Here is a 23,199-nt window from a genome sequence, read left to right on the forward strand (position 1 = left end):
TATTTCAAGCATTGTAGTCAAAGCAATAAAAAAAATTACACACATCTATCAAAGTCATTACAGAAATGATGAAATGCATAGATTAAAAAGACAGAAAACAAAACAAAAATGTCACTTAAATCACATTTGCTTAATTAAATACAGTGATCATTAACTGAAGTATAAGTAGAGTTTGATATATTGCTTGAAAAGGAGTGGGAAGAAGCAAGCTTATATAATCCCACCCCTACTGAGTTCATTCATTTGATAGTTTTACAGAGTTTTAAATCCGGTTCTGATCAGATAGATTCTCTTCAAGTAACAAAGTCCAGTGCCTAGAAATGATTGATGATCTTCAGAAAACAATTATTCATGATTTCAGTAAACAGTAACGATACCGATATGTAATAATAATTGATTATCATTAGAACACATGATAACATTAAACCAGAAATTATTGCTACACATTGCAGATCAAGTAAATAAAATCAATAGTTATTGATTGTAATTTAAACATTTCAGTAATCATTATTGCACATTACAATGGAATACTCATTGGTTGTAATTAAAAGAGCTTTGATTATTTCACCACAATCAAGTTCACACATGGATTTGGAATTCTTCAAGCACCTGTTGATCCTTGAATCCTCTTATCTTCATATCCTGAAATAAGAGTTTCTTTATACATTTTCTTGAATATTTGAATATTTGAACATTGTTTGAGCTTATTTCTTAAACTGTTCCAAAGTTTAGTGCCACACACCGACACACAGAAACTTTTCTTTGTGGTTCTTATCAGTTTGATCTTGAAGTTGCTACATCACCTCAGTCTGTTCCTCCTTCATTTTCTAAGAACTGTTTTTGGATGTTGGATGGTAACGATTTCCAGCTGGCTCTGTATAAAAGTTGCGCAGTGTAAAAATCAACAAGGTCATGCAGTTTTAAAAGTCTAGATTGATAAAATAGATTGTTCGTATGATCAAGATATCCGGCTTTATGTACAATTCTGACGGCTCGTTTTTGAAGTAGAAAGAGAGAATGTAGTGAGCTCTTGTAATTATTCCCCCAAAGTTCTATACAGTAGGTGAAATATGGTAATATTAAAGAACAGTACAATAAATATCTACTGTTTTATCCTAATATATGTTTTGATTTATTTACGATTGAAATACTTTTTGAGACTTTAGTTTGTATGTGTCTGATGTGTGGCTTCCAACTTAGTTTGTCATCGATAAAAACCCGTTCAATTAAGACATTATTTATTACAATTGAGGGCTCTTTATTTGTGTTGTAGTTTCCAAAAAACATCACTTTGGTTTTATTTAGGTTCAAAGACAATTTGTTGTAATCCATCCATAGTTTTATATTATTTAACACATTCGCCAACAGGCCAAATTCACAGACCAAGAACCACTAAAATCACAGATTTTTCATATCAAATATACAAAATAAAGAAAATAAAGCAGTAACTATAATAAAAATGAAACAAAACCGAGGAATTCATCATTTCAAATTTTTTACATACTTTTGATATATGTTAAAAGACAGGTTGATGACTTTTATCAGGAACATTTGTGCTAAAATGGGCATTTAGAACATGTTTTTAAATAATTTGATATTTGGGGATTTTGTTACATTACATTGTGTTATATTAGAAGTCACGAATTTAAATCATTATTTAAAATATGCTCTGAATAAACTAAACAAGTATTAACAATCTGTAAAGCGTTTTTCAGCAGTGCTTCTTTTTTTCACAATCCACTTCCGGTGCGCCCTTTCAAAGTAAAAGCTTTGACATGTGGAGATTTGTTCCTGATATGGAAAACACAAACTCCTAATGAACAACGCTTCTGAAAAACGTCAAATAATCAACATGGTTATTGGTTTTGACGTGTGAGAGCACAACAACACACCTACGTCATGAAACCTTTATGCTTTTATTTTCCCGCAGGAAACCGCACAGCACCTCCGTGAGGAGACACCGGCCAGAGCTCAGCATCCACCCGCAGCATCCACCCATCTGTCCCGCATCCAGGGCGGCGGGAAAACACCCTGTGGTGAGTCTGATCCGTGCGTTGAATTGCGGGATGGTGTAACGGAAAGGTCAGCCTCTAGAACAACCGGGAGAACGATCGCAACGAGCGAGGAGCTGGTCGGTACGAGCTGTCGGCCGGCGTGACCCGACAGGAGGAGGCCTCCATCCCGGAGACGCGGCTGTGCTTCCGCGGCCGTAACTGTAACCGCACTGATGCGTGCACAGATGCGTGTTTGCATAATGTCTGCCAGCTGATGGAGACGGCGGGGGGAGGATGCGGACAGACATGGAGGAAGCAGGGCGGCCTGCAGCATCATGGCGTCCTTGAGAGATGAAGGGCAGAGGAGCAGCAGGAGGGATGCGGATCAGCTGATGCTGCTGCATCCCCGACACACCATCCTCCACAAAAACGACCACAACAATTTACGGATACTGTTTCGTCAAATTCAAATTCTGTAAAAAATATATATATACTGCAACCTGTTTGTGTCATAGAGAGCGTGTTCTTGGGACTTGGTGTGATTTTTGCTAATGTTCTGACCCGTGTGTCCTTGGTGCAGCGTTTCTTCTGTCCATCCTGACTGAGTGTCCGTCATCATGGGGGAACTATTCCGAAGTGAGGAGATGACTCTGGCCCAGCTCTTCCTGCAGTCAGAGGCAGCCTACTGCTGTGTCAGCGAACTGGGAGAACTGGGCATGGTCCAGTTCAGAGACGTGAGTGCGAGTGCTTTGGGGTTGTCCGTTTTGTTTGTTGGTGGCAGATCGTCTGAGACCTGTGGAGGAAGCATCATGGTTTGACGTGGAAGAGGGAGGAGCTTAGCCTCTTTATGCCTGAATTCATTTCAATGAGAAAAAAGAAAATATTCTTCAGTGGTTTTTCTGTTTGAAGTCATTCTAAGACACATTGCAAATTAGTGACACATGGTGTGAAGGGTTTGCATGGAAGAGGTGCAACAGTTTTCATTTCTTAACAGAATAAGACTTAACAGAAAGGCTGATTATCCCCCATTCAGCTTTAAATGAATTCAATCAAACATAATGCAACAAATTAAGTTCTAATCAATGTTCAGCGACTATCTTTAAGTTGATCAAAATACTTGTTTTTAGATTCTCGTCAGGAACTGGTGGAACCGGATCCAGAATGCAGGAGGCCTGGCTTGTTGTAGAAACTGATACGTTTCATAAATAAACTTAAACACGAAGAACCTGATGGATACAGACTGGACACGTTTGTTCACTTTAAGTGAACCAGATTTTATTTCCCCTGATTATCTGGAACACATTTTCAGGTTGAATGTAACAAAGTGGACTCCGGTCCGGGACCAGGAACCGGTCTCAATGTGGTTTCAAATCGGAGTGTTTCAGTCTGAACAGACTCTGTGCTCAGAGTGGAACGACTGGACCAAAACAGCCACCATAGCCAGGCATTATGGGATGTAAACAGACTAGGAAAGAAGCAACCATGACGATGAGACAGCAACTCATTGACTGTGGTCAGATCAATGCAGGAACATTAAAACAACTTCCAACGTGACACATGTTGGTTCCCACTGTTTTCCCTACAATCTAAATGTCATAAATATTTATCAGCGTCCCTTCATCGCCGTCGTTTCCTCGGTAACCGCCCTGCAGCACGTCTCCACCAGACCAAGGTAAAACGTGTTGGACCTGACGTTGATCCAGACCATCAGAATTGATCAGAGAAATAGAAAGCTAGAATCAGTGAACCATCCAGACAAGGACTGCAAAGCGTAAGACTTCCATTATTCCTTCTCTCTTTGCTGTGTCCCACCCCCTAATTCCTGGCCAATGACTGAAGAGATCTTCAGTCACATGGTTTTGTTTACAAACTTTGGTGTTTGAAATGTCAGGTGGAGGGGAGTCTGGATGCAGACCAAACGCGCGGTTCAGGACTCGGTCCGGACCAAATCACGTGGACTCGGTCCGGACCAACAGACCTTTCAAGTCTCAATACAACCTGTGAAACAAAAAGAACACAAAGCAGATGACCTGAAAACTGAAAAGGATTTAAAGTTAGGATATTTGACAAAATATAAAAGCGATTTAGATTCTATCAACAAACCTGGGGGTGGGGGGGTACTAACCATGACAGGGACCAAAAAAAAGGTTTTTTTACTTGTTTTCTGTATTTTAATTTAATCCATTGTCAAGTGAATTCACACTCTATTTCTAGAAACTTAAAAAACTCCTTAGATTTATGGTTGTACTCACGAAAAAAGCGCTTTCCTTTCATTGTCATTGGCTGGAATCGAAATGCAAAAGCTGCAGAATCGCTCCGGTTCAGCTTCATGCAGGCCTCCCCCAAAAGTAAATCACCTTAAATCATGGAGATGTTGAAAGTCAGGACACCAGGATTTGATCAACTTCTGTTTGGTTTATGATTCTTTGAGCTTTTCCAGTTTTTGTTTCTCTATAGTGTCAGTATTAGAATTTGGTTGATGTTTAGGTACGAAATGCTCTAAAAATCCTGTCGGCAAATGGAAGCGACTGCGCTGGTTTTCCAGAAAACATTCGGTCTGCATGTTTTCTGGTGTGATTCCCTTCATTTTACCAGAACTTTTTCTGCTTGCAGTTGAATCCCGATGTCAACGTGTTCCAGCGCAAGTTTGTGAACGAAGTGAGAAGATGTGAGGAGATGGACAGGAAGCTGCGTGAGTGATGGAAAAAAAAAGGTTTCTGTGACTAAAAATGTTTCTGCTGAACAGACGAAACTCCAGTGTTCAAAGAGTCACCAGTTTTCATAGGTGGGGAGTAGGAGGGTCCGAAAGGCACAAAGAAGAACCCGAAAGTGGTTTAATCAGCAGGATGGTGCTGATACATCCTGCTGATATGGATGGAAGCTCTGTAGACGTGTGCGCTCAAGCACAATCTTTGCTGATGGTTCTTTGTTTCTCTCCTGGTTAGGGTTTGTGGAGAAGGAGATCAAGAAGGTGGGCATCCCCATGGTGGATACTGGAGAAAATCCAGAAGTACCTTTTCCCCGGGACATGATTGACCTGGAGGTAATCAGCAGCCGGACGGTTCTTGTTGTGCGTCACATTGGGGAAGGCCTTCTGCAGCCCAACCCCAACCGCCTCTGTGCTCCACAGGCCACGTTTGAGAAGCTGGAGAACGAGCTGAAGGAGATCAACACCAACCAAGAAGCCCTGAAGAAGAACTTCCTGGAGCTGACGGAGCTCAAACACATCCTGCATCGAACACAGCAGTTCTTTGATGAGGTTCGCCAACGGCTACGGCCCAGATTCGGAAAAAGTCAAGAAGCATCATCTCAGCTTATAATCTAATCAGCAGTCCATCTGCTGCTATGTCTCTGACAGATGGAGGACCCCAACCTGCTGGAGGAGTCCTCAGCTCTGATGGAGGGCAGTGAAAGGGGTCGAGGGGCCCCCCTCAGACTGGGGTGAATATACCATTGGCTGCTTCAGCCTTTTATGAGTCCATAAATTCTAGAAAACTCTCCATGCAGTTGGGACCAGCGTTTTCCCACATTTGCTTGTGTCATTTCGCCCACACAGGTTTGTGGCTGGAGTGATCAGCAGGGAGAGGATCCCCACCTTTGAGAGGATGCTGTGGAGGGTGTGTCGTGGAAACGTCTTCCTGAGGAAGGCGGAGATTGAGGATCCTCTGGAGGATCCCACCACGGTCAGAACAGAACAAGATCAAGTTCAATTCAGTTCAGTTTATTTATAAATGTTACACAATACCAACAACACCACATTTTTACACTGTTTTAACACAGTTATTACTCAAAAATAAGATATTATTGAGTTCAAGTTTAATCATTGAAAGGAGGCCAAATCTTTTTCTCTGTGCTTTAACGATGATCTGAACCCTTGTGCTATCTTGTGGGGTCAAAATGACCCCACCCTTCCATTGACGTGTTCTCCCTACTATGACAAAGTTGGATAAAGGTGGAGAGGATTTCATGTAATCCTTGTTAACGTTGGAAGTGGGGTCATCTGGACCCCACAAGACATGTATTGGCTTGTTCAGCGCGCTGAACAAGTGGGGATAGCACAAAGTTTAAGAAGTGATTGACACTGTAATCCTGGTACTAAGCAGGGAAGCGCACAAATGGGGAGGGACTCCCTGTAAAACAGGACAGCTCTGGACCCCACAGAGACGGTTGTCTGCCTGTCAGACAAACACAACAACACTGGAACATTTTTGACACGACAAAATCAGTTCAGGGGGTTTTATTTCTCTAAAGGAAATCGAGAGCACAGAGAATCCCAGAGTCAGGCATGATCTCCACAGACTACAGTCTGCATTTTCATTTTTTTTTCTTCTCTTTCTGTTAGGGGGACCAAGTCCACAAATCAGTGTTCATCATCTTCTTCCAGGGGGACCAGCTGAAAAACAGGGTGAAGAAGATCTGTGAGGGGTTGGTGTCATTTCAGCAACTATCCCTTTGTCTTGATGTTTGTCACAAAAACACTAACTTTGTTTTTTCTAAAAGGAGAAAGTGGTTTTAGAGCTGATACCTCAGGGTTTCATGTCTAAAACATCTACAGGTTTGTTCATATTCACGGGATGGGCTGTTTTTATCCTCTTATCTACAGAAGTCCTCCACAAGAACACACAGAAAAAAAGAGAGGATTCAAAAAATAGTTTTTCACAATCCAATTCAGACTAGTCCAGGATGAACTGTAATGAATTTGCCCAAAGAGCTTAGACTGCTTTAGAAAAACAACACCTGAAGTGTAATCTTCTGCACAGAGGATGCTGGAGGCAGGTTTTCAATTCCTCCAAAGTTGGATCAGAGTGTCAGCATCCCTATTGTCAATTTTGACACCAGATGTTAGCAGAGCACAGTCAGCTGTATGCCTTAGGAAAGACAGACGTTTATCATGGCACCCAGGACCCTCGATGGGGACTCTTTTGTGCTGGTTAGCAGATCAAACCCCAGACTGCTGCTATGGAAGGATGGATGTGGTACAGGGCATCTGAACACGTGTGCATGACGGCGTTTGCTCTGTCTGATGAACGCTGGATCTCTCCAGGTTTCGTGCCTCTCTGTACCCGTGTCCAGAGACCCCTCAGGAGAGGAAGGAGATGCTGGCTGGAGTCAACAGCCGCATCGATGACCTCCAGATGGTAATTCATGGACAGCTTTCTCATTTTTCCAGTACCAAGTACAGAACGTGTCACCGTGGTGGTCAGGTTGTTGAAGACCTTTGTGCTGACGGTGTGGTTCCTCCACCTTATTCATTGAATCACCTAATGAAGCTTTGGCTCCACTGCAAATCACAAAATCCCATTGAACCCCATTGAACCGAGTGGACGTAGAGTTGTCGATTAGTTCCAAATGGATGTTCACTCAAACATCCTGAACCACAGGGGAGCGGCACGTCAACAGGTCCCAGCAGCTGCTGTCCTCCAAGAGCTTCACCTCCATCTATTACACTAACCCCAACTCATCTGAGACTCAACCATTTAAAAGCCCCCAAAACATCCCAACATCCATCTGTTCTCTGTAATCTCAATCTGCATCTCTAATCTGCTGCAGGTGCTCAACCAGACGGAGGACCACCGACAGCGGGTGCTGCAGGCTGCCTCCAAGACCATGAGGGTGTGGTTCATCAAAGTGAGGAAGATGAAGGCCATCTACCACACCCTCAACCTCTGCAACATTGACGTCACTCAGAAGTGTCTGATTGCTGAGGTGTGGTGTCCGGTGTCAGACCTGGACTCAATCCAGTTCGCTCTGCGCCGTGGAACGGTCAGTCTGCCGACGGTTTCTTAATGGACGTTACCTTTAATCTCATGGCATAACCCTTTGAGTAGTCAGTTTCAGACTGTCATGGTTAGCTGAGATTGGGTTTTTTGGTTCACCTGGGAACCAGTCAATCCGTGCTTATAACACCATTTAGTCCAAAATAATATGAATGTCTCCACAGCTGGACATGATGGGGGCTTAATTGAGACAGAGGGATTCATAAATGATCGATGCAGGCCCCTTCAACACAGAGGAGACTGAGATAACATTAAAAGTTGATAGAGTGTGTCTTCTGTAACAGGATCAGAAAGGGTTTGACTGATCTGTGGATTTTGGTTTTGTAGGAAAGAAGTGGATCAACGGTGCCGTCCATCCTGAACAGGATGCAGACCAAGCAGACTCCGCCTACCTTTAACAAAACAAACAAGTTTACTTCAGGCTTCCAGAACATCGTTGACGCCTACGGCATCGGGAACTACCGAGAAATCAACCCAGGTGACCTTAATCCTCCCCAGCAGTGACAATCCAATCCAAACCCTGAGATTAAAGATCGAGCCCCTCCCTCGTGTCCCCTTACAGCTCCATACACCATCATCACCTTTCCCTTCCTGTTCGCCGTGATGTTTGGCGACATGGGTCACGGCCTGCTGATGCTGTGCGCTGCCCTGTACCTGGTCCTCCGGGAGAGCCGCATCCTGGCTCAGAAGATCGACAACGAGGTGCTCCTGCCTCCACGCGACACGGCCGCTCTTTAGCAACACTTCTCATTGAAATGATGTCTCTTTTCAGATGTTCAATATGGTCTTTGCTGGTCGCTACATCATCCTCCTGATGGGCGTCTTCTCCGTCTACACTGGTGTCATTTACAACGACTGCTTCTCCAAGTCCCTGAACATGTTCGGCTCTGGTTGGAGCGTCCGGCCCATGTTCAGCGCCAAAGGAGCTAACTGGACGTGAGTCAGCCGGAAATCTGAGATGGGGTCTGCCACGGGGGTCTTTACATTCAGCTCACTCTGATTGTCCTACATGACAGAAAACGGGAAGTTTTATCTCAGATTCATCATAGAGGCACCTTAAGGAAGGAATCCCCATGTCCAACCATAATATGCAGATCTTTACAGTTCGGCTCAGACTTCCAACAATTTTAGGCAAATCTCACCTTTTAGTTCAAAAAGAAAAGAAAATCTGATCATTTTTCTGTCATAGCGATGCTTCTTGAACGCGGTCTTACTGTTGTTCTTACAGACCCACTCCGATGGAAATGATGTTTTTGGTGTTTTGAACATGTCATCGTAGTATTTTTCTGATGATGAAGGAAATATACTCAGAAATTCAGGTCAAAACTGCATTTCTGAGTATTTCTTTATTCAAATTGCTGTGATTTAGAAGCTACGCATGCTACACACTCACAGATTTTTGTAAGTGCTACAATCAGGAAGCCACAGTGTCTCGCTCTGCTCCATTCTGATCATCCACCTGCAGACCAATAGATCCATGAACGTCCTTGTTTTCTTGGTCTGAGCTGGAATCTGGATCAGATCCGGATGGCTGGATAGCTCTGATATTGCTGCCATTTCTGTTGCACCGCTAATGCTAGGTTGCGCGGGGCTGTAAGCTAGTGGGAGAGTGTGTAGATAGAGTGCTTTAAGCAACAAGTAGTGGAAGGGGAGTGGGGTCGTTTCACGCCAGCAGTCCCGCCCACAACCCTGCGGTGAAGTCCTGATGCACTCTTGGCGCTCCGCAGAAACTGTGTGTCAGGAAACGACAGGTTTTTCAGTGAATGGTCGAGAGTTCATGGCTGTTTTCTCAGGAGCGGATTCTGTGAAGGCCAGTGCTCTGTCTGCTTTAGGGACGTTGCTTTCTGCCTTGACAGGAAAACCCAGCTAGACTCAAAACGTGTTCTCCTGAATTTATTGAATGTTTATCTCAGATGTGTTTTGGTAAAAAAAATCCAGAATGCTCACCTGTTGGTATCTGTTACACTGAGAGGTGTTTTATTTGGACATTCTTCAGGTTTTCTTCAGGTTTTTCAAATGTGTCCTGCTGTCTAAGGAGCACGTTTCTCTGACGGGATGAATAAAGCATTTGAACTGAATTGTTTTGCCTCCATAATCACAGTATCTTTGTCATTTTGTTCCAGATTTACCACACTGAAGGAAAATACTGTTCTGCAGCTGGACCCTGCTGTTCCTGGAGTGTTTAATGGGCCGTACCCTCTAGGAATAGACCCGGTAAAGCCAGCGCTCACTCACAGAACCGTTAGATCGATAACCAGTTCTTGAGTTAAAGAAGCTACTGAATGCTCCAATTTCCTCATGCTTACATTTGATTTAACTATACTCTGATCTTTCTTCATCCTTCAAAGTAAAAAGGAAAACAATGTTTTAGCAAACGAGTTCGTTTTTGACTTTTTTTGTCTGTACTTTTCCCGTTTTTTTCTGTATAAATCAAAATAAACTCACTTATTCTTCCAGATTAGCTCTGGTAAAACTATAGTATTTGTAACCCTTGTGCTATCCCAGGCACTTTAACATTGAGAGTTGGGTCATCTAGACCCACTAGACAGTGCTCTGAACCCTTTTTCTTCAATGATTTGTGATCTTCACTGGTGTCCATGGATTACATGAAATCTTTCCACCTTTATCCACCTTTGTCATGGTAGGAAGAACACGTCAATGGAAGGGGGGGGGGGGGGGGGTCATAGGATAGCTCAAGGGTTAAACAGGCGTCTTAAATTCTGTTTGGAAAAAATAATGACACATTTTACCTTCTCCGCTGTGTTTGTTCTCTCTGTGGCTCCTCTGTCACTTTCCAGAGACATGAACAGCACTGAGCTTGACTCTTTTGTAATGTCCTGTGAAATCCACCTTCAGGCTGCACTTTCCAGCATGTCGACTTAAAACAGACCCACAAAGCAGAGAACACAAACATGCCCCATGCAGCAAGACCCCATTGGCCTTCTAATTCCAAACACGTCTTTGTGATTAGAGCCATGAAGGGAGTTCCTCCGGAAGGGTTTCCTTTGGATTCATGTGGCTTATCTGAATGTCTCCTCATCCAAAAGCCAGGGCTGGAATCTGCTGATCATGTGCATCAATGGTCCACTGACAGCGTTTGTGTCAGGCTCTCCATGTTCCAGACACATCAGGCTGGAACATGACTCTGCTTTCTAAAGGCCTTGTGTTCCTCTGCAGGTCTGGAACATCGCCACCAACAAGTTAACCTTCCTGAACTCCTTCAAGATGAAGATGTCAGTCATCCTCGGGGTCATCCACATGCTGTTCGGAGTGTCTCTCAGTCTGTTCAACCACCTGTAAGCGCTGCTTCATGGCTAATTGTTTGCCTTTTGGAATTATTGTTGGCTTTTGAACAAGCTAATCCCCAACTCAGCGGCTGCTCCAAACGTCTGACTGAACTCACCATTTGGGGTTTGGTTAGTTAGAGTTCAGGGAGACTTCTTTTCAGGTGGGGGGTAATGGTTATCCCTCTCACCTCACCGTGGTTCAAATCCCACCTGGGTCCTCTTTGGTCATCGTTTTGTCTATAACCTGCAGTGCGTTTCTGTCACTGTGTTCTTCTGCTCCTCAGACGTCATCAAGCAGATCTGCTGTATCTCCTTGTCTTTTTGTCTGAATTTGATTCTTTACAGGTACTTCAAGAAACCTCTGAACATCTTCCTGGGCTTCATCCCAGAGATAGTCTTCATGTTCAGCCTGTTCGGCTACCTGGTCCTGCTGGTCTTCTACAAATGGACGGCGTACGATGCTTTCACCTCCAAGGATGCTCCCAGCCTGCTCATCCACTTCATCAACATGTGCCTCTTCAACTACAACGACCCCACCAACAAACCCCTCTACAGAGGACAGGTGTTCTTTGTTCCCCTCATCCTCCACAGGGCAGCGGCGTCTAGAGAGAGAATCCTGCGCTGAAATTTAAAATACACTCACTTCTAGCATTTTATCATGATGCTTAAAGATTTCTCCACATCCGGAAAGTCCCATTCCGATCATCTTCTGGGCTGTTTTAGTTATGATTAAGCTGCTTTTAGCAAAATAAAAACAGCATCATTTCTTCAGAGTGGCAGGAGTTCATTAGAAATTAACCTTTTGCGGTGTGGGCGGGGCCATTGGTGCGGAGTAAGGCCCCGCTTGTGCTGCGTATTTTTTTGAAGAAATACTTGGAAATGCGATTTTATACTTAATTTTCTTGATCTATGTCATCCATCATGAGAAAAAGAACATGTTAGTTCACCATTTTCATCGGAGTGGGTCTTTAAGTCATGACCTGTAGATGTTACTCTTTGGTTTTGGCTTTTCAGAGTGAGCTCAGCTTCTGTAGCTGCTACTCTGGCTCCACTTTTTCAGTAATTACACATTTATATCCTTGCTGTTAGCTTAGGTTTAAATGACGTAAAGCTTTAACATCCGTTTGACCCTAGACGGGTGGAGAATCCGACTTTTTAGCGGTGCTTCTGCTTTGCAGTCATCTGTCGTAGCAGCGTTTGCTCTCCGTTGGTGCCGGTCATTGTTCAGGAGGGCCTTAGCCTCAGCATGCTCCCATCCGGCAGCAGTATTTTCTTAACCCTTTAATAACCTCTCTCTTATTGACTCTGTAGATGGGGATCCAGATTTTGTTGGTGCTGATTGCCCTTGCATGTGTTCCCTGTATGCTGATTGTGAAAACTATGGTGCTGCGGCGACAGCACCTTTGGAAAAAGCATCTGGTATGTGTTGCTGATGCCACCCATGACCTTCCTTTGATGCATAACATGTATAACCTTTGACATGACTCTCTCATATTTTTGTTCTTCCATTGACATCATTGCTCATTCTACTGTGAGGTTTTGTTCCATGAAAATGGGAAGGCTGCCTTGGAAATGCTGATTATTTCCCAAAGAAATTGAAAAAGCTCAGGTTCAAGTTTCCAGAAGTTCTGCTGGTGTTGTTCATCTACCTGGTTGTGTTCATTCTGTCGGTCTAAAGAGGAGCTGCAGAAAAATGAGGCTTACTGAAAGACGCAATATTTCATGGGTTTCCATCATGAGCTCACTTGATCTGAAGCTGCAGCCTGACAGCTTAAAGGAACCACCAGGTCCAACTCAAAGACACGAGACGCAGCACCTGCGTAATATGTGGGCAGACCCCCACATAACCAGCTGCTGGAGAAAAGACAAACACGTGAAAGGGGGTTTCAGGGTGAACGGAAAAATAAAGGAGCAAAGTGAAGCGTTAAAACTCAAGGAATGACAAAAGTGAAGGTTCTGATGAAGAAATAGATAACATGAGATGTTCTGAACGAACCCCATGAAAACCTCTATGACTGCCCATGTTCATTTTGGCCAATGGGTGCAGTGGTTGTCACTTGCATGGTTCTGTTCACAAATTTTTTTTCCATTGCTAAAAAGTGCAATGGTTCACCTTTTGGCTAATCTGATTAGGAGCCGCCGACTGGTTTGGCAGAGAGGTTTTATGCTGGATGTCCTTCCTGACACAACCCTGTATTTAAGGCACAGGGAGACCCAGACATGCAGCAGCGGGAAGGCTTCTGCCTACAGACCCACACTGGCAGGCAAACCCATGTTTCCAGCATGACAGTCCTACACCCAGGCCAAAAAGTACAATGGGAGAATATAACAATAAATATATATATAAACAAATGAGGGATTTGGACCAAAGCAGAGGTGTGTGACTGAAGGGTCCAGATCAGAAGGAAACTGCTCTAATTTGTATTTCTTGTGCCACAAATCCAACCAGTTGCTCCACATTTTCTCTTTTCGTTTAGCTTAGAGTTGTGGTCTTTTTACAGGGCAGTCTGAAATACAACTGTTGCTTTATAGATTTATACTGACAGCACCTGCTCTGGGCTGCAGAAACATAATTCCGGGGGTCAAGATCATCCATCTATGTGCGAGTAAACTCCACGTTTTGGTATTTACAACTGCTCCGTCCCGTCATTTTCATTCAGTGGACCTCCCTCAGCTCCAGTGTTCAGCACCCAGCAAATGTAAAACTGCTGTGTTGTGACATTATAGGTGTTTAAGGCCTTTGACATTTATTCAAATTAAGATGTCTAGTAATGTTCTTTCATATTTCCAGTGTGCGTTCAGTGGTGTAGAGTGGGCCTTCCTCGTTCCTCTCTGCTCTCAGGTTGAACTCAAACAGTGAGATGACGTCACCCTCAGTTCTGACTGACCGTCAGCATCACGCATGATTTTTATCAGTCCTTTGCATTTCCACCGGCAGCCTTCCTCCACTGTTTGACCTGAAACATGGAATCAAACTGCAAACCACGACTCATTTTAAGGCTTGCTTAAAGCTAGACACAGCTCTTGTGACTTTTGTATCTAGTCACAGAAGAGGGAAGAAACTCCTGCAGAGAATCTAGAGCAGTCTTTAGAGCAAACAGGCGTGTCCTCATCATGCACCGGACTCACCCAACAGGGCACGCAGAAGTTTGGAGGGGTGCGAGTGGGCAACGGACCCACGGAGGATGAGGCTGGCATCATGGACCACGACCAGCTGTCCCAGCACTCAGAGGAGGGGGACGAGGTAAGAGGACCACTCACGAAACCCACTCTGAAGGTCTTTCTACCCTTTAACCTTTCTGTGTCAGTAAATCTGAAAAGAAATGATCCCACAGTTCAAACATCCCAGATGAATGGTTCCTCTCACCCTTTTTCGGATGCTGGCAACAGTTTGTGCTGGTTTTTCTGCAGTGACTTCTGGGACATTTCTAGGGCTCTGGATTTTGGAATTGTAGATTCGGGCAGCTCTACAAAATGTCAGTGCACCGTGCAGTGACCAGGGAAGGAATTTGGATACGTTTCATTGCAAGCTTCAACCATTTAGAGAACGGGAGTGATGCAGATGAGGGCTGCAGTCGGAAACGTCAGCACGGGGTTTCCATGGCAACCACCAACAAAAGTTCCAGACTATACAGCGTCACATCCTTTTCTCCTGATTGTGGCTGCTCTGAAATCTCTCTAGAAATGCACCACTGGAACCATGCAGAACTATTTATCCAACACGGAAATTATTTTCAGAAAGGTTTTTTTTTTAATCAAATTCAACTCACATATTGACAAAACCTTCAAGGCTCAACATATTCCATGCTGAACCCATCGATAGACAGTTTCCTTTGTCCTTTTGGTCCTCTGCTAGAGTTGGGGTGGGCAAACGACGGCCCAGGGGCCCTTTAAACTATTTAATCTGGCCCGCGTAGCTGGAATAAATTAGATTGATAATCCCAATGTCACTTTGCTGCACGCAGACAATAGAATTTTCCCATCGTGGGATGGATAAAGTCTTATCTTGTCTTATTAATGTTTCATTTTTCCGTGTAATTCTGGTGTCTACAGACCGAGGTGCAGAAAGTTATTTTGCATCCATGTGTTAACGGAGGATTAGTTGTTTTTCTGGCGTTCATGTGTGTTCTCCTTTCTGATCATTCCAACACATCATGAATGCAGCATTTCGCAAAGTTTGCATTTTTCCCTGAGAGTGAATCAACCCATTGATGCAATTGGTACTAAAATCAGAATAAAAGCCACCTCTTAGGAAATATTCTGTTTTAAAGTATATATATATATATATATATATATATATATATATATATATATACATTTTCAATCAGAATCAAGAGAGTTTTAGTTATTTCTATCTCTTATGAGGTGGATTTCCTAAACACACTACTGCTCCTGGTCCAGCTCTTAGGTCAAATTTTAAAATCTTATGTGGCCCACAAGTTTGCCCCCCCCCCCCCCCCCCCCCCCCGCGTGCTAGAGGATGGAATGGAGGCTCCTGGCAGTACCGGGAGAACTCCTCAGGGATTCTGAAACATAAACACTTTTATCAAATTGCAACAGAGCGCTGCAGTTTCAACAGACATGAGGCATGACTCACTTAAATGTGGTTTTCTCTTTATCATTCACCTGCTGCTTTGACACTGAGCCAGGAGGGATTCCTGTCAGTGAAGCAGAAATGTAAAAAGATGTGCAGACCTCCTCTCTGCCTCTGCTGTTAAATGTTTGCTCATCGCTTGATTTGTTCATGTGGGTCAGAGTTACAATAATATGTTCAAAATGATGGGCTGAAGCAGCATTTATTATCTGACTTGTGTTCCATTCCATAGAGTCAAACTGCCTGTAGTCCTGGACCCCCCCCCCCCCCCCTCTTTTTTTAATAATGCTGCTGCTGTGATTCTAGCCAAACTGCTGCCTGCTACTAGTCTGTTTTTACTCAGTTTTGACAAAACTAAAGTAAACATTTTAAAAGCTGTTTATTTGTGAGGCCTCTGAACTCTGATCTGACCTTTGACCTCTTCTTATTCCCAAGCACTCAGAGGAGGAGCCGGTAAGAGCCAGAGTGCATCCGTTCTTCCGTCTGCCTGCACTTGTCTGTGTGTTGTTTTTGGAAAGTTGTTTTCTGTCTTCAGGAATGAATCCCATCATCCCATTCCCTCTTTGACTGTCCACCCCATGACTCAAAGGGCCTAAATAATGCAAAACCAACTTTTGGTGCTTTTACGTGTCTTATAATGTTCATTCAGCCTGTCCGTGTTGTGTTAGACTCACAGGTCATCACGTCATCACCTCCGATGGACCACATCCAACTCTTTCAATGTGTCCAAGTGGACTTAAAGTTGCATGAGTGCGGTGGGTTTTAGTCAGGATAATGTGACCCCAAACAAATCTTTCTGTACCAAAACGAGTAGAGCAGATCGGCAGGACCCCCCACCCCAAATACTGACCTTAGATGCAAAAGGGGAAGCTGCAGCCAACCGCAAGGAACGATCTGACCTCATCAGCAGCAGCAGTGGTTGCTGGTCTGTTTCCACGGCCACAGATGTTGTGTGGAGCATGAACGCCCTGCCAGAGGGCTTCTGGTCAAAGCTGAGACTCAAACCGGCTCACGCAGCTCCCAAACTCAGCAGCAGATCTGCTAGAAATCGACACGCTCCACTCCAATCATCTTTTGATCTGCAAGTGGATCAGGATGAAGCGGAGCAGGGAGCCTGTGACACACCCATTGTAGTTTGTTTCTTCTGCTCCTAATTCACGTCAGTTTGAAGAAAGAAATACTCAGGAATGCCATTTTAATCTTGATATTCTTCAAATCTGTCCTCCATCATGAGAAAAATGCTACAAGAATGTGTTAAAAACACCAGAAACAGAGTTTTCGTTGGAGCGGATCTTGAAACATTTTGTTTGGTTTTAGAAAGTTGCCTCGTCTGTCAGAGGTTGTTTTTGCTCAATGCCAATACACGCCAGTGTTTTAACCTTTTTTAATAAAACATGCCTGTAGCAGCAAACAAAGTTGGGTTAAAAGAGTATATTGTGGTGATGCTGACAAGGAAACAATAGCTTTTGTACTGGAGGTTTCCTGCAGGCGCCCCCTCTTCTCAGAGTCAATGCAGACCTGAGTGTGTCCCTTTGAATGCTGCATGGAAAAGAAAACACCAATAAATCACCGTAGGAACCTGGACGGCGAACATTAGCCCATCCAGAGTGACGACACAAAGTGTTCAGCTTTCTGAATTTCAGGAAACAGGTGTTTGCTTGTTTCCCTCTTGAGTAAACAGAGGTCACAGAGCACTGGACGTCCCCCGTCGTTGCTGCCACTCCACTGTATTCTGCATCCCTCCCGGAGGCTCATTGCCATGGAAACAGACATGCTCAGAGTCTGAACCAGCTGCCTCAAGCAGAGCATCGGCCTGCAGCTTCTTCACTCTCTTCACTGCCCCAGAATCGTTTTTTTACTCCTCATCATCACGTCGGGCCATGGAGGCATGTCCATGCTGCTTTCTTCAGCCAGTTCTGTTGGAAATCTTTTGAATGGAACAAGTGAGTGGGACCTCCGCAAACGCGGTTCTGATGGTCAAAAAAACAAAGGAAACTATGTGGAAACAAAGCAGGCAAGCCTCCAGCCAAGTTCAACAATGCGATGTGAAGAAATGTATGCCCCCCCTCCCCCCAGCCCCTGTTTGGTTCAGGAAAGGCCAGTCCTTCAGGATGCAGGGAACTCAAGGAAGGACCGTGTTGCCAAAAGCGATTCTCCTGCTGTGTTTCTGCAGTGGGGACGTTTGGAGCGACTGAGCTCTTCAGGCAGAAGGGGGGGGGCTGACAGCAGGAAGCAGCTTTTTCATTGAGGGCAGGTTCAATTCAATGACCCTAAGATGGATCTCAGGAAGCAACATAAATAAACCTCATACTTTGAAGTGACCAAACAATTCTTTTATTTCAGCTGATTGTTCTTGCATCTCAGCAGAACTCTGTCATCGGGTTTGTCAGTTCTAACTTTTCAGTATTCAGGTCTCCTGTGGATCAGGAATCCCTTTACATCACTGGGTAAAGTCGGGATGGCCTCAGCTGACAGAGGGTCCAAAGACGACGGTCCACACTCTGACCTGCTGCTCTTCTCTGCCCACAGTTTGACTTTGGAGATGTGGCGGTCCACCAGGCCATCCACACCATCGAGTACTGCCTGGGCTGCATCTCCAACACGGCCTCCTACCTGCGCTTGTGGGCGCTCAGCCTGGCGCACGCTCGTACGTTTGCAGCTGACCCGCAGACGTGTCCGTCCTCACGTGCTCTGCTTCTGGGTTTTGACGCCACTCTTTCTGTGTGTGTGCAGAGCTGTCAGAGGTGCTCTGGTCCATGGTGATGCACCTGGGTCTGTCCTCCCGGAGCGGGGGCGGGTTCTTCGGCTTGTCAATCATCTTTGCAGCCTTCGCCATGCTCACCGTTGCCATTCTGCTCATCATGGAGGGACTGTCTGCTTTCCTGCATGCCCTGCGTTTGCACTGGTTAGAAACTCACATCTCTATGCTGCACACAAATGCATGAAATGTTCTGATGAGTGTTGTTACGGAGACGCAGAGCTCCATACCTGGAGTACAGACGCAGAACATTAGAGTGAAAACCTGTCTACATACACTGGAAATGAACATGTGTTTACATGCATTTTTTGTCAAACTAAAAGTTAACTAAGAGCTTCCAAATAAACTGTTTGCAAATCAAACATCACACTTAAAACTCCCACTCCGATCATCTGTCTTCAAAGTGTTCCCAGCGCTCTTTTAATTATGATTATGACGTTTTTAGCCAAAATCTTCTTTTTCTGGGACATAGTTTCTGCAGGGCGGCAGGAGATCATTAGAAATTCCCCTCTGAGTTCTGGGGGGACCTTTTGGTACGGTGCAACCCCGTCCCCCCTTCCCGTTGTGGGGCGGAGCAGGGAGTTTGTGGCCCGCCCCTGCAGCGTATCTTCTGTCACAATCTTTTTCAAAAGACTTTTTTTAATCTGCTCCCGATTCAGTACAATTACAGGAAAGAAATACTCTGAAATGCCATTTTAATCTTAATTTTATTTATCTATGTCCTCCATCAGCAGAAAAACGGCACAACAATATGTTAAAAACGCCATTTTTATCGGAGTGGGTCTTTAAAACATTCTTTCAGTGTGGCTCACGTAGACCATCTCTAACCGATCGTATAGACAGCCTTAAGCGTTTCATTTTTTCCCATCCTTGATTGCTCACGTTTCCTGCTGCTGGTGCTGCTATTGTCTCTGTAGAGGAAATCCTCATGTCCAGTGACACTGACGAAAGCAGAAACCAGCTGGTGAATCTCTTATGTTGTCTTCTGTAACCTTAACTCAGACCTAAATTCTGTTGTTTAAAGTCAGTCCTACAGTCATCTGGACATGTGTCACGCCTTCGAGCGGGTTTTTGAACATTCAGTGTTCACACTGGACTGTTGCTCCCCGATGCTGGAGGATGTACTCACAGCTGGAAGAGTCTCGGTGTGATTGGTGAATCTTGGTTCTGGCTTTTTCTTTCACAGCTCTATTCCTATATATTAAAAACAGGGTGTTATAGAATTCCAGCTGGGTTAAAAACCGCAATTCTTAATTTCTTCTTCTAATTATTAATTACTTCCGGGAATTTAAAAGGACGCTACTCATACAGCACTAACAGTTCCGGATTGGTCAAAGGTCAACTGGTTTTACGTCAACGCGCGATTGAAGGGCGTGCGTTTATGCACGTTTACATAGACTTTTCATTGGAAGTGGTCCCTTGAACATGGGATGCAGAGGCAGATGTGAACTTAGTTCCAGAGTTCTGGTGTCAGTGTAGATGCAGTGGCTTTATCAAGTTCTTTTTCAGAAACCGCTGAGACCACAGAGGGTGACCCATGTGAATCCAGACTTCTTTTGGTCTCTGCCTGTTGCCTGTTTTCTGCTGAAGTGTTTCCTTGGTCCAGAACCTCAGGACGTGGGTTCTTTAGCTTTAGTCTTGAAGTTCTGTGTTGATTGGCTGTAAACCCACACTCTGCACTCTTGTTGTAAAAAGTCTTAGCTGAACATCTCTGCTGATCACACACACAGTTTCTCGTGCATAGATGAGAAGTGGTCATACGTTCTCAGGTGGGCTGTACCCCCCCACCCCACCCCACCCCTGTAGTGCAAAGGACAGGCAAGATGAAAAACGACGCCGATATTTCATGTTGTCGTCCTTCAGAAAACATCAGCAGCATCATCCCTTCTCATTCATGTTTGGGGAAACCGTTTCCAGGAGTTCTCTGAACGTCTGTGATTATAATTTAGAAAAGCTAAAACAGCGACTGCTGGTGCGTCTGTGGCTCAGCAGTAAAGCAGTCGTCTGTAGGTTTTGATTCTCGGCTAATCCACATAACCACATGTCACACTGTCCACCAGGTAAAACGCTGAACGTTTGGTTTCCTCACAGACAGCAAATGTCCTGCAGAGCAAAGAAAAGCAGCTGCGTTGTGTGACGGCAGCTCCCGCTGTGCCATCGGGTGGAGCTGGGCAGGTATCCCTCAGTCTGGCTGTGAGGATTCCAATAAAGCACCAGTGTGCCAGGGCAACAGCTCTGTGCTAACGTGAAAAAGGAGCAGAGGAGGATTTTTCACAGAGCTGAGTGAATGGAAACAGTCCCGTCCAAAGCAGGAGGCGGTCCTGCTGGACTCCTTAGTGTCACACACACACACTGCAGATGAGGAGGTGTTTGCTTGGGACACAGCTTTCTCGCCTCCCCAGCAGATGAGAGGATCTTCAACTGTCTTTCCTCTTTGCAAGTGTTGCACTCTCTGGCAGGCCAAATATTTACCACCACCGGGAGACATTCCCGGCACTCCTCCTAGCTGCCTGAGACCTGCGAGAGCTCAATGTGAAATCCAAGGCAGCGCTGTGCTGAGGCGGAGAACACACAAAGTGAAATGACACCAAGGTGCAGGACTCTGGGCTCAGTCTGCATGAGACATGAGGACTTCTGAATCCCTCTTTCACTGTTTATACAGTGATGGAAATGTTTATCCAGTCAGCCCACCTGTCTTTTTTCATATTTAATACTTTTTTCATGTATTGATTGAGTTTTACTAGTAATTTACCTCTTTCAATCTTAAAAGTGTGAATTTATAACACCCACATTTCAACCCCAGGAGATTGTTTGCTTGAAGATTCTGCTGACAAATGTGACTCATTGCTTTGTTGTTTTCTGTCTTTTCTTCTTTCAGGGTGGAATTTCAGAACAAGTTCTACACGGGCCAGGGCTTCAAGTTTGTGCCCTTCTCCTTTGAGAGCATCCTGGAGGGCAGGTTTGACGAATGATGGGGCCCTCCGTCAGACTGAAGAGTCTCCAGCCTTCGCCCTGTTCCTCTGTGGAGATGTTTGTGAGCATGAGCCCTGGTGCACCTCTGTGTCGTCCTCTAGTGGCTGTTTTCAAAAGTTCTGCATGAGCTGAAGTGTAGAGCATTTTCCTTGAGCCGGCTCACCACTGCTGTTGTTGGGATTCCTCTATGTTTTGCCTTTAGTTATGTGAGATTTTTCTCTGCATTTCCTGGAACCCATGAAAAATATGGCTTCTTCTGTGGCCGTGTGACTTTCATTATGTCAGTTGATTCATAGGAATGTACCCAAAAGGAAACCAAGCAGCTCTCAGTCCACTTCCTGGGTGTTTGACGAGACACGTCCACTCATCTGAACTACATCAGTGGAAGTGGACAGACTCTGAGTTTTATTTCCTGAAAAGGAACAATGACTCACAACAATCCTTGCATTTCCACTGGAACTTGAAAAATGTGCGTTTGTCTTCATGACCAGAGCGTGTCTTTGTTATTGTCATCGTTTAAGTGTGTAGCGTGTGTGTCTGTGTGTGGTGAACTGACCAAAGGTGAAAACCCAGTTACAACGGCTCAGATGTTTTTGGATCTTCAATGATGAGATAAAAAGCCTTCTCCCTCTGGGTCACCCAAACAATTATTGTAAATGTGTTTAGAAAATGGAAATATATGTTTTTATCTCCAAATTCTATTTATTAAACGTGAAAAAGCCCCTACAGAGAACAGATTTGGGACAGTGAGTGTAATGTAATGTGTTGTGCAATAAACCTGGAGATTCATTTCTGTGTCTCGTTTGATCCGTTGTCCTTCTCACAAAGTTGCAGCAACTTTTAGTTTCCCAATAAGCGAATTGCTGTGATCCAGTTTATGTAGATCCTTTGAAAAAAAACACTATTTTGATGAAACAACACAGACACAACATTTTACTTTTTTGGCCCATTTTCTGAAAGTCTTTTAGTTCTAAGTTTGTGTTTATTTGTGTAAAACTTTGGTGTTCAAACCACATTAGCTGTGAAAACTAGCATGGTTTGAATAGTAGTTTGCTGAGTCCCGTTCACCTTTTTCCTTCAGTTTCTGATCACAGACATGACCAATACATGTTTCAAGTGTCACACCGTGCAGCTGTAACAGCTGTAGCATCACTAAAAGCCTGCACCACAGAGATCAACAAGACACATTCGTCCGAGCGAACAAATACAGCAACAAACAGAAGATTAAGAGCATCGTGACTGGGATCTACCTCTATCTCTCTTAAAGTCGGCAGTGGCCCTGACGTTCAACAGAAGTCGGACCTGCAGACAGTTTGACCTCAGCTTATTCAGCCGGATTGATAACAGATGCAGAAGGACAAGGACTCTTACAAACACTGTCTGCATACATTACATTAAAACCAGAAGGATGGCTGTCAATCATACTGCAAGAGAAGGAACACGTACATGAAAATAGACATTCTCATTTATCATTGTCAGAAGTCAGAACTCCGTCTCCTCCTATGGTCACCGGCTGGAACCATCTTCAGAGTACTGAATGAACTTCAACTCCCAGAAACCCTAGCACACACTTCCTGGATGCCACACACCTGACTCTCATTCACTCAACAACCACAGCGTACTGAAGTTCTGCACTGAGCTTCTCTCAGTGTGAAGTATTGTTTGTGCCACTCTGCCTTTTTCACTGAGTATAAGAGCTGGACCTGATCTTCTGGACCCTAACCCTACCAGAATGTGTATATAAATATATACATACACTATATATATTTAAATAATGTATTTATGTGGGGCTGCACGGTGGCGCAGTGGTTAGCGC

The 23,199-nt window shown here is 44.4% G+C and overlaps 1 protein-coding gene across 2 annotated transcripts; it reads left to right on the top strand.

The window, feature by feature from the left end:
* Positions 1 to 1,903: 1,903 nt before the first annotated feature.
* On the top strand, positions 1,904 to 22,172 carry LOC101156445 (V-type proton ATPase 116 kDa subunit a). Of its 2 annotated transcripts, XM_011488537.2 has the most exons (22): positions 1,904 to 2,036; positions 2,575 to 2,728; positions 4,608 to 4,686; positions 4,940 to 5,037; positions 5,125 to 5,253; positions 5,353 to 5,435; positions 5,551 to 5,677; positions 6,337 to 6,419; positions 7,039 to 7,132; positions 7,545 to 7,757; positions 8,099 to 8,249; positions 8,334 to 8,473; positions 8,544 to 8,707; positions 9,895 to 9,985; positions 10,949 to 11,067; positions 11,404 to 11,620; positions 12,370 to 12,477; positions 14,102 to 14,302; positions 16,088 to 16,105; positions 18,182 to 18,299; positions 18,386 to 18,557; positions 21,289 to 22,172. In XM_011488537.2, the coding sequence occupies exons 2-22, from the start codon at positions 2,612 to 2,614 to the stop codon at positions 21,380 to 21,382; spliced, it is 2,616 nt and encodes an 871-aa protein (XP_011486839.1). In that variant the 5' UTR covers positions 1,904 to 2,036; positions 2,575 to 2,611; the 3' UTR covers positions 21,383 to 22,172. The 2 variants fall into 2 exon arrangements, with proteins under 2 accessions (XP_011486839.1, XP_020567734.1); XM_020712075.1 differs by lacking the exon at positions 1,904 to 2,036 and having other exon boundaries at positions 2,612 to 2,728; positions 14,195 to 14,302.
* The last annotated feature ends 1,027 nt before the right edge of the window (positions 22,173 to 23,199 follow it).

The sequence above is a fragment of the Oryzias latipes genome, chromosome 19 (genome assembly GCF_002234675.1).
Source record: "Oryzias latipes chromosome 19, ASM223467v1".
NCBI lineage: Eukaryota > Metazoa > Chordata > Actinopteri > Beloniformes > Adrianichthyidae > Oryzias > Oryzias latipes.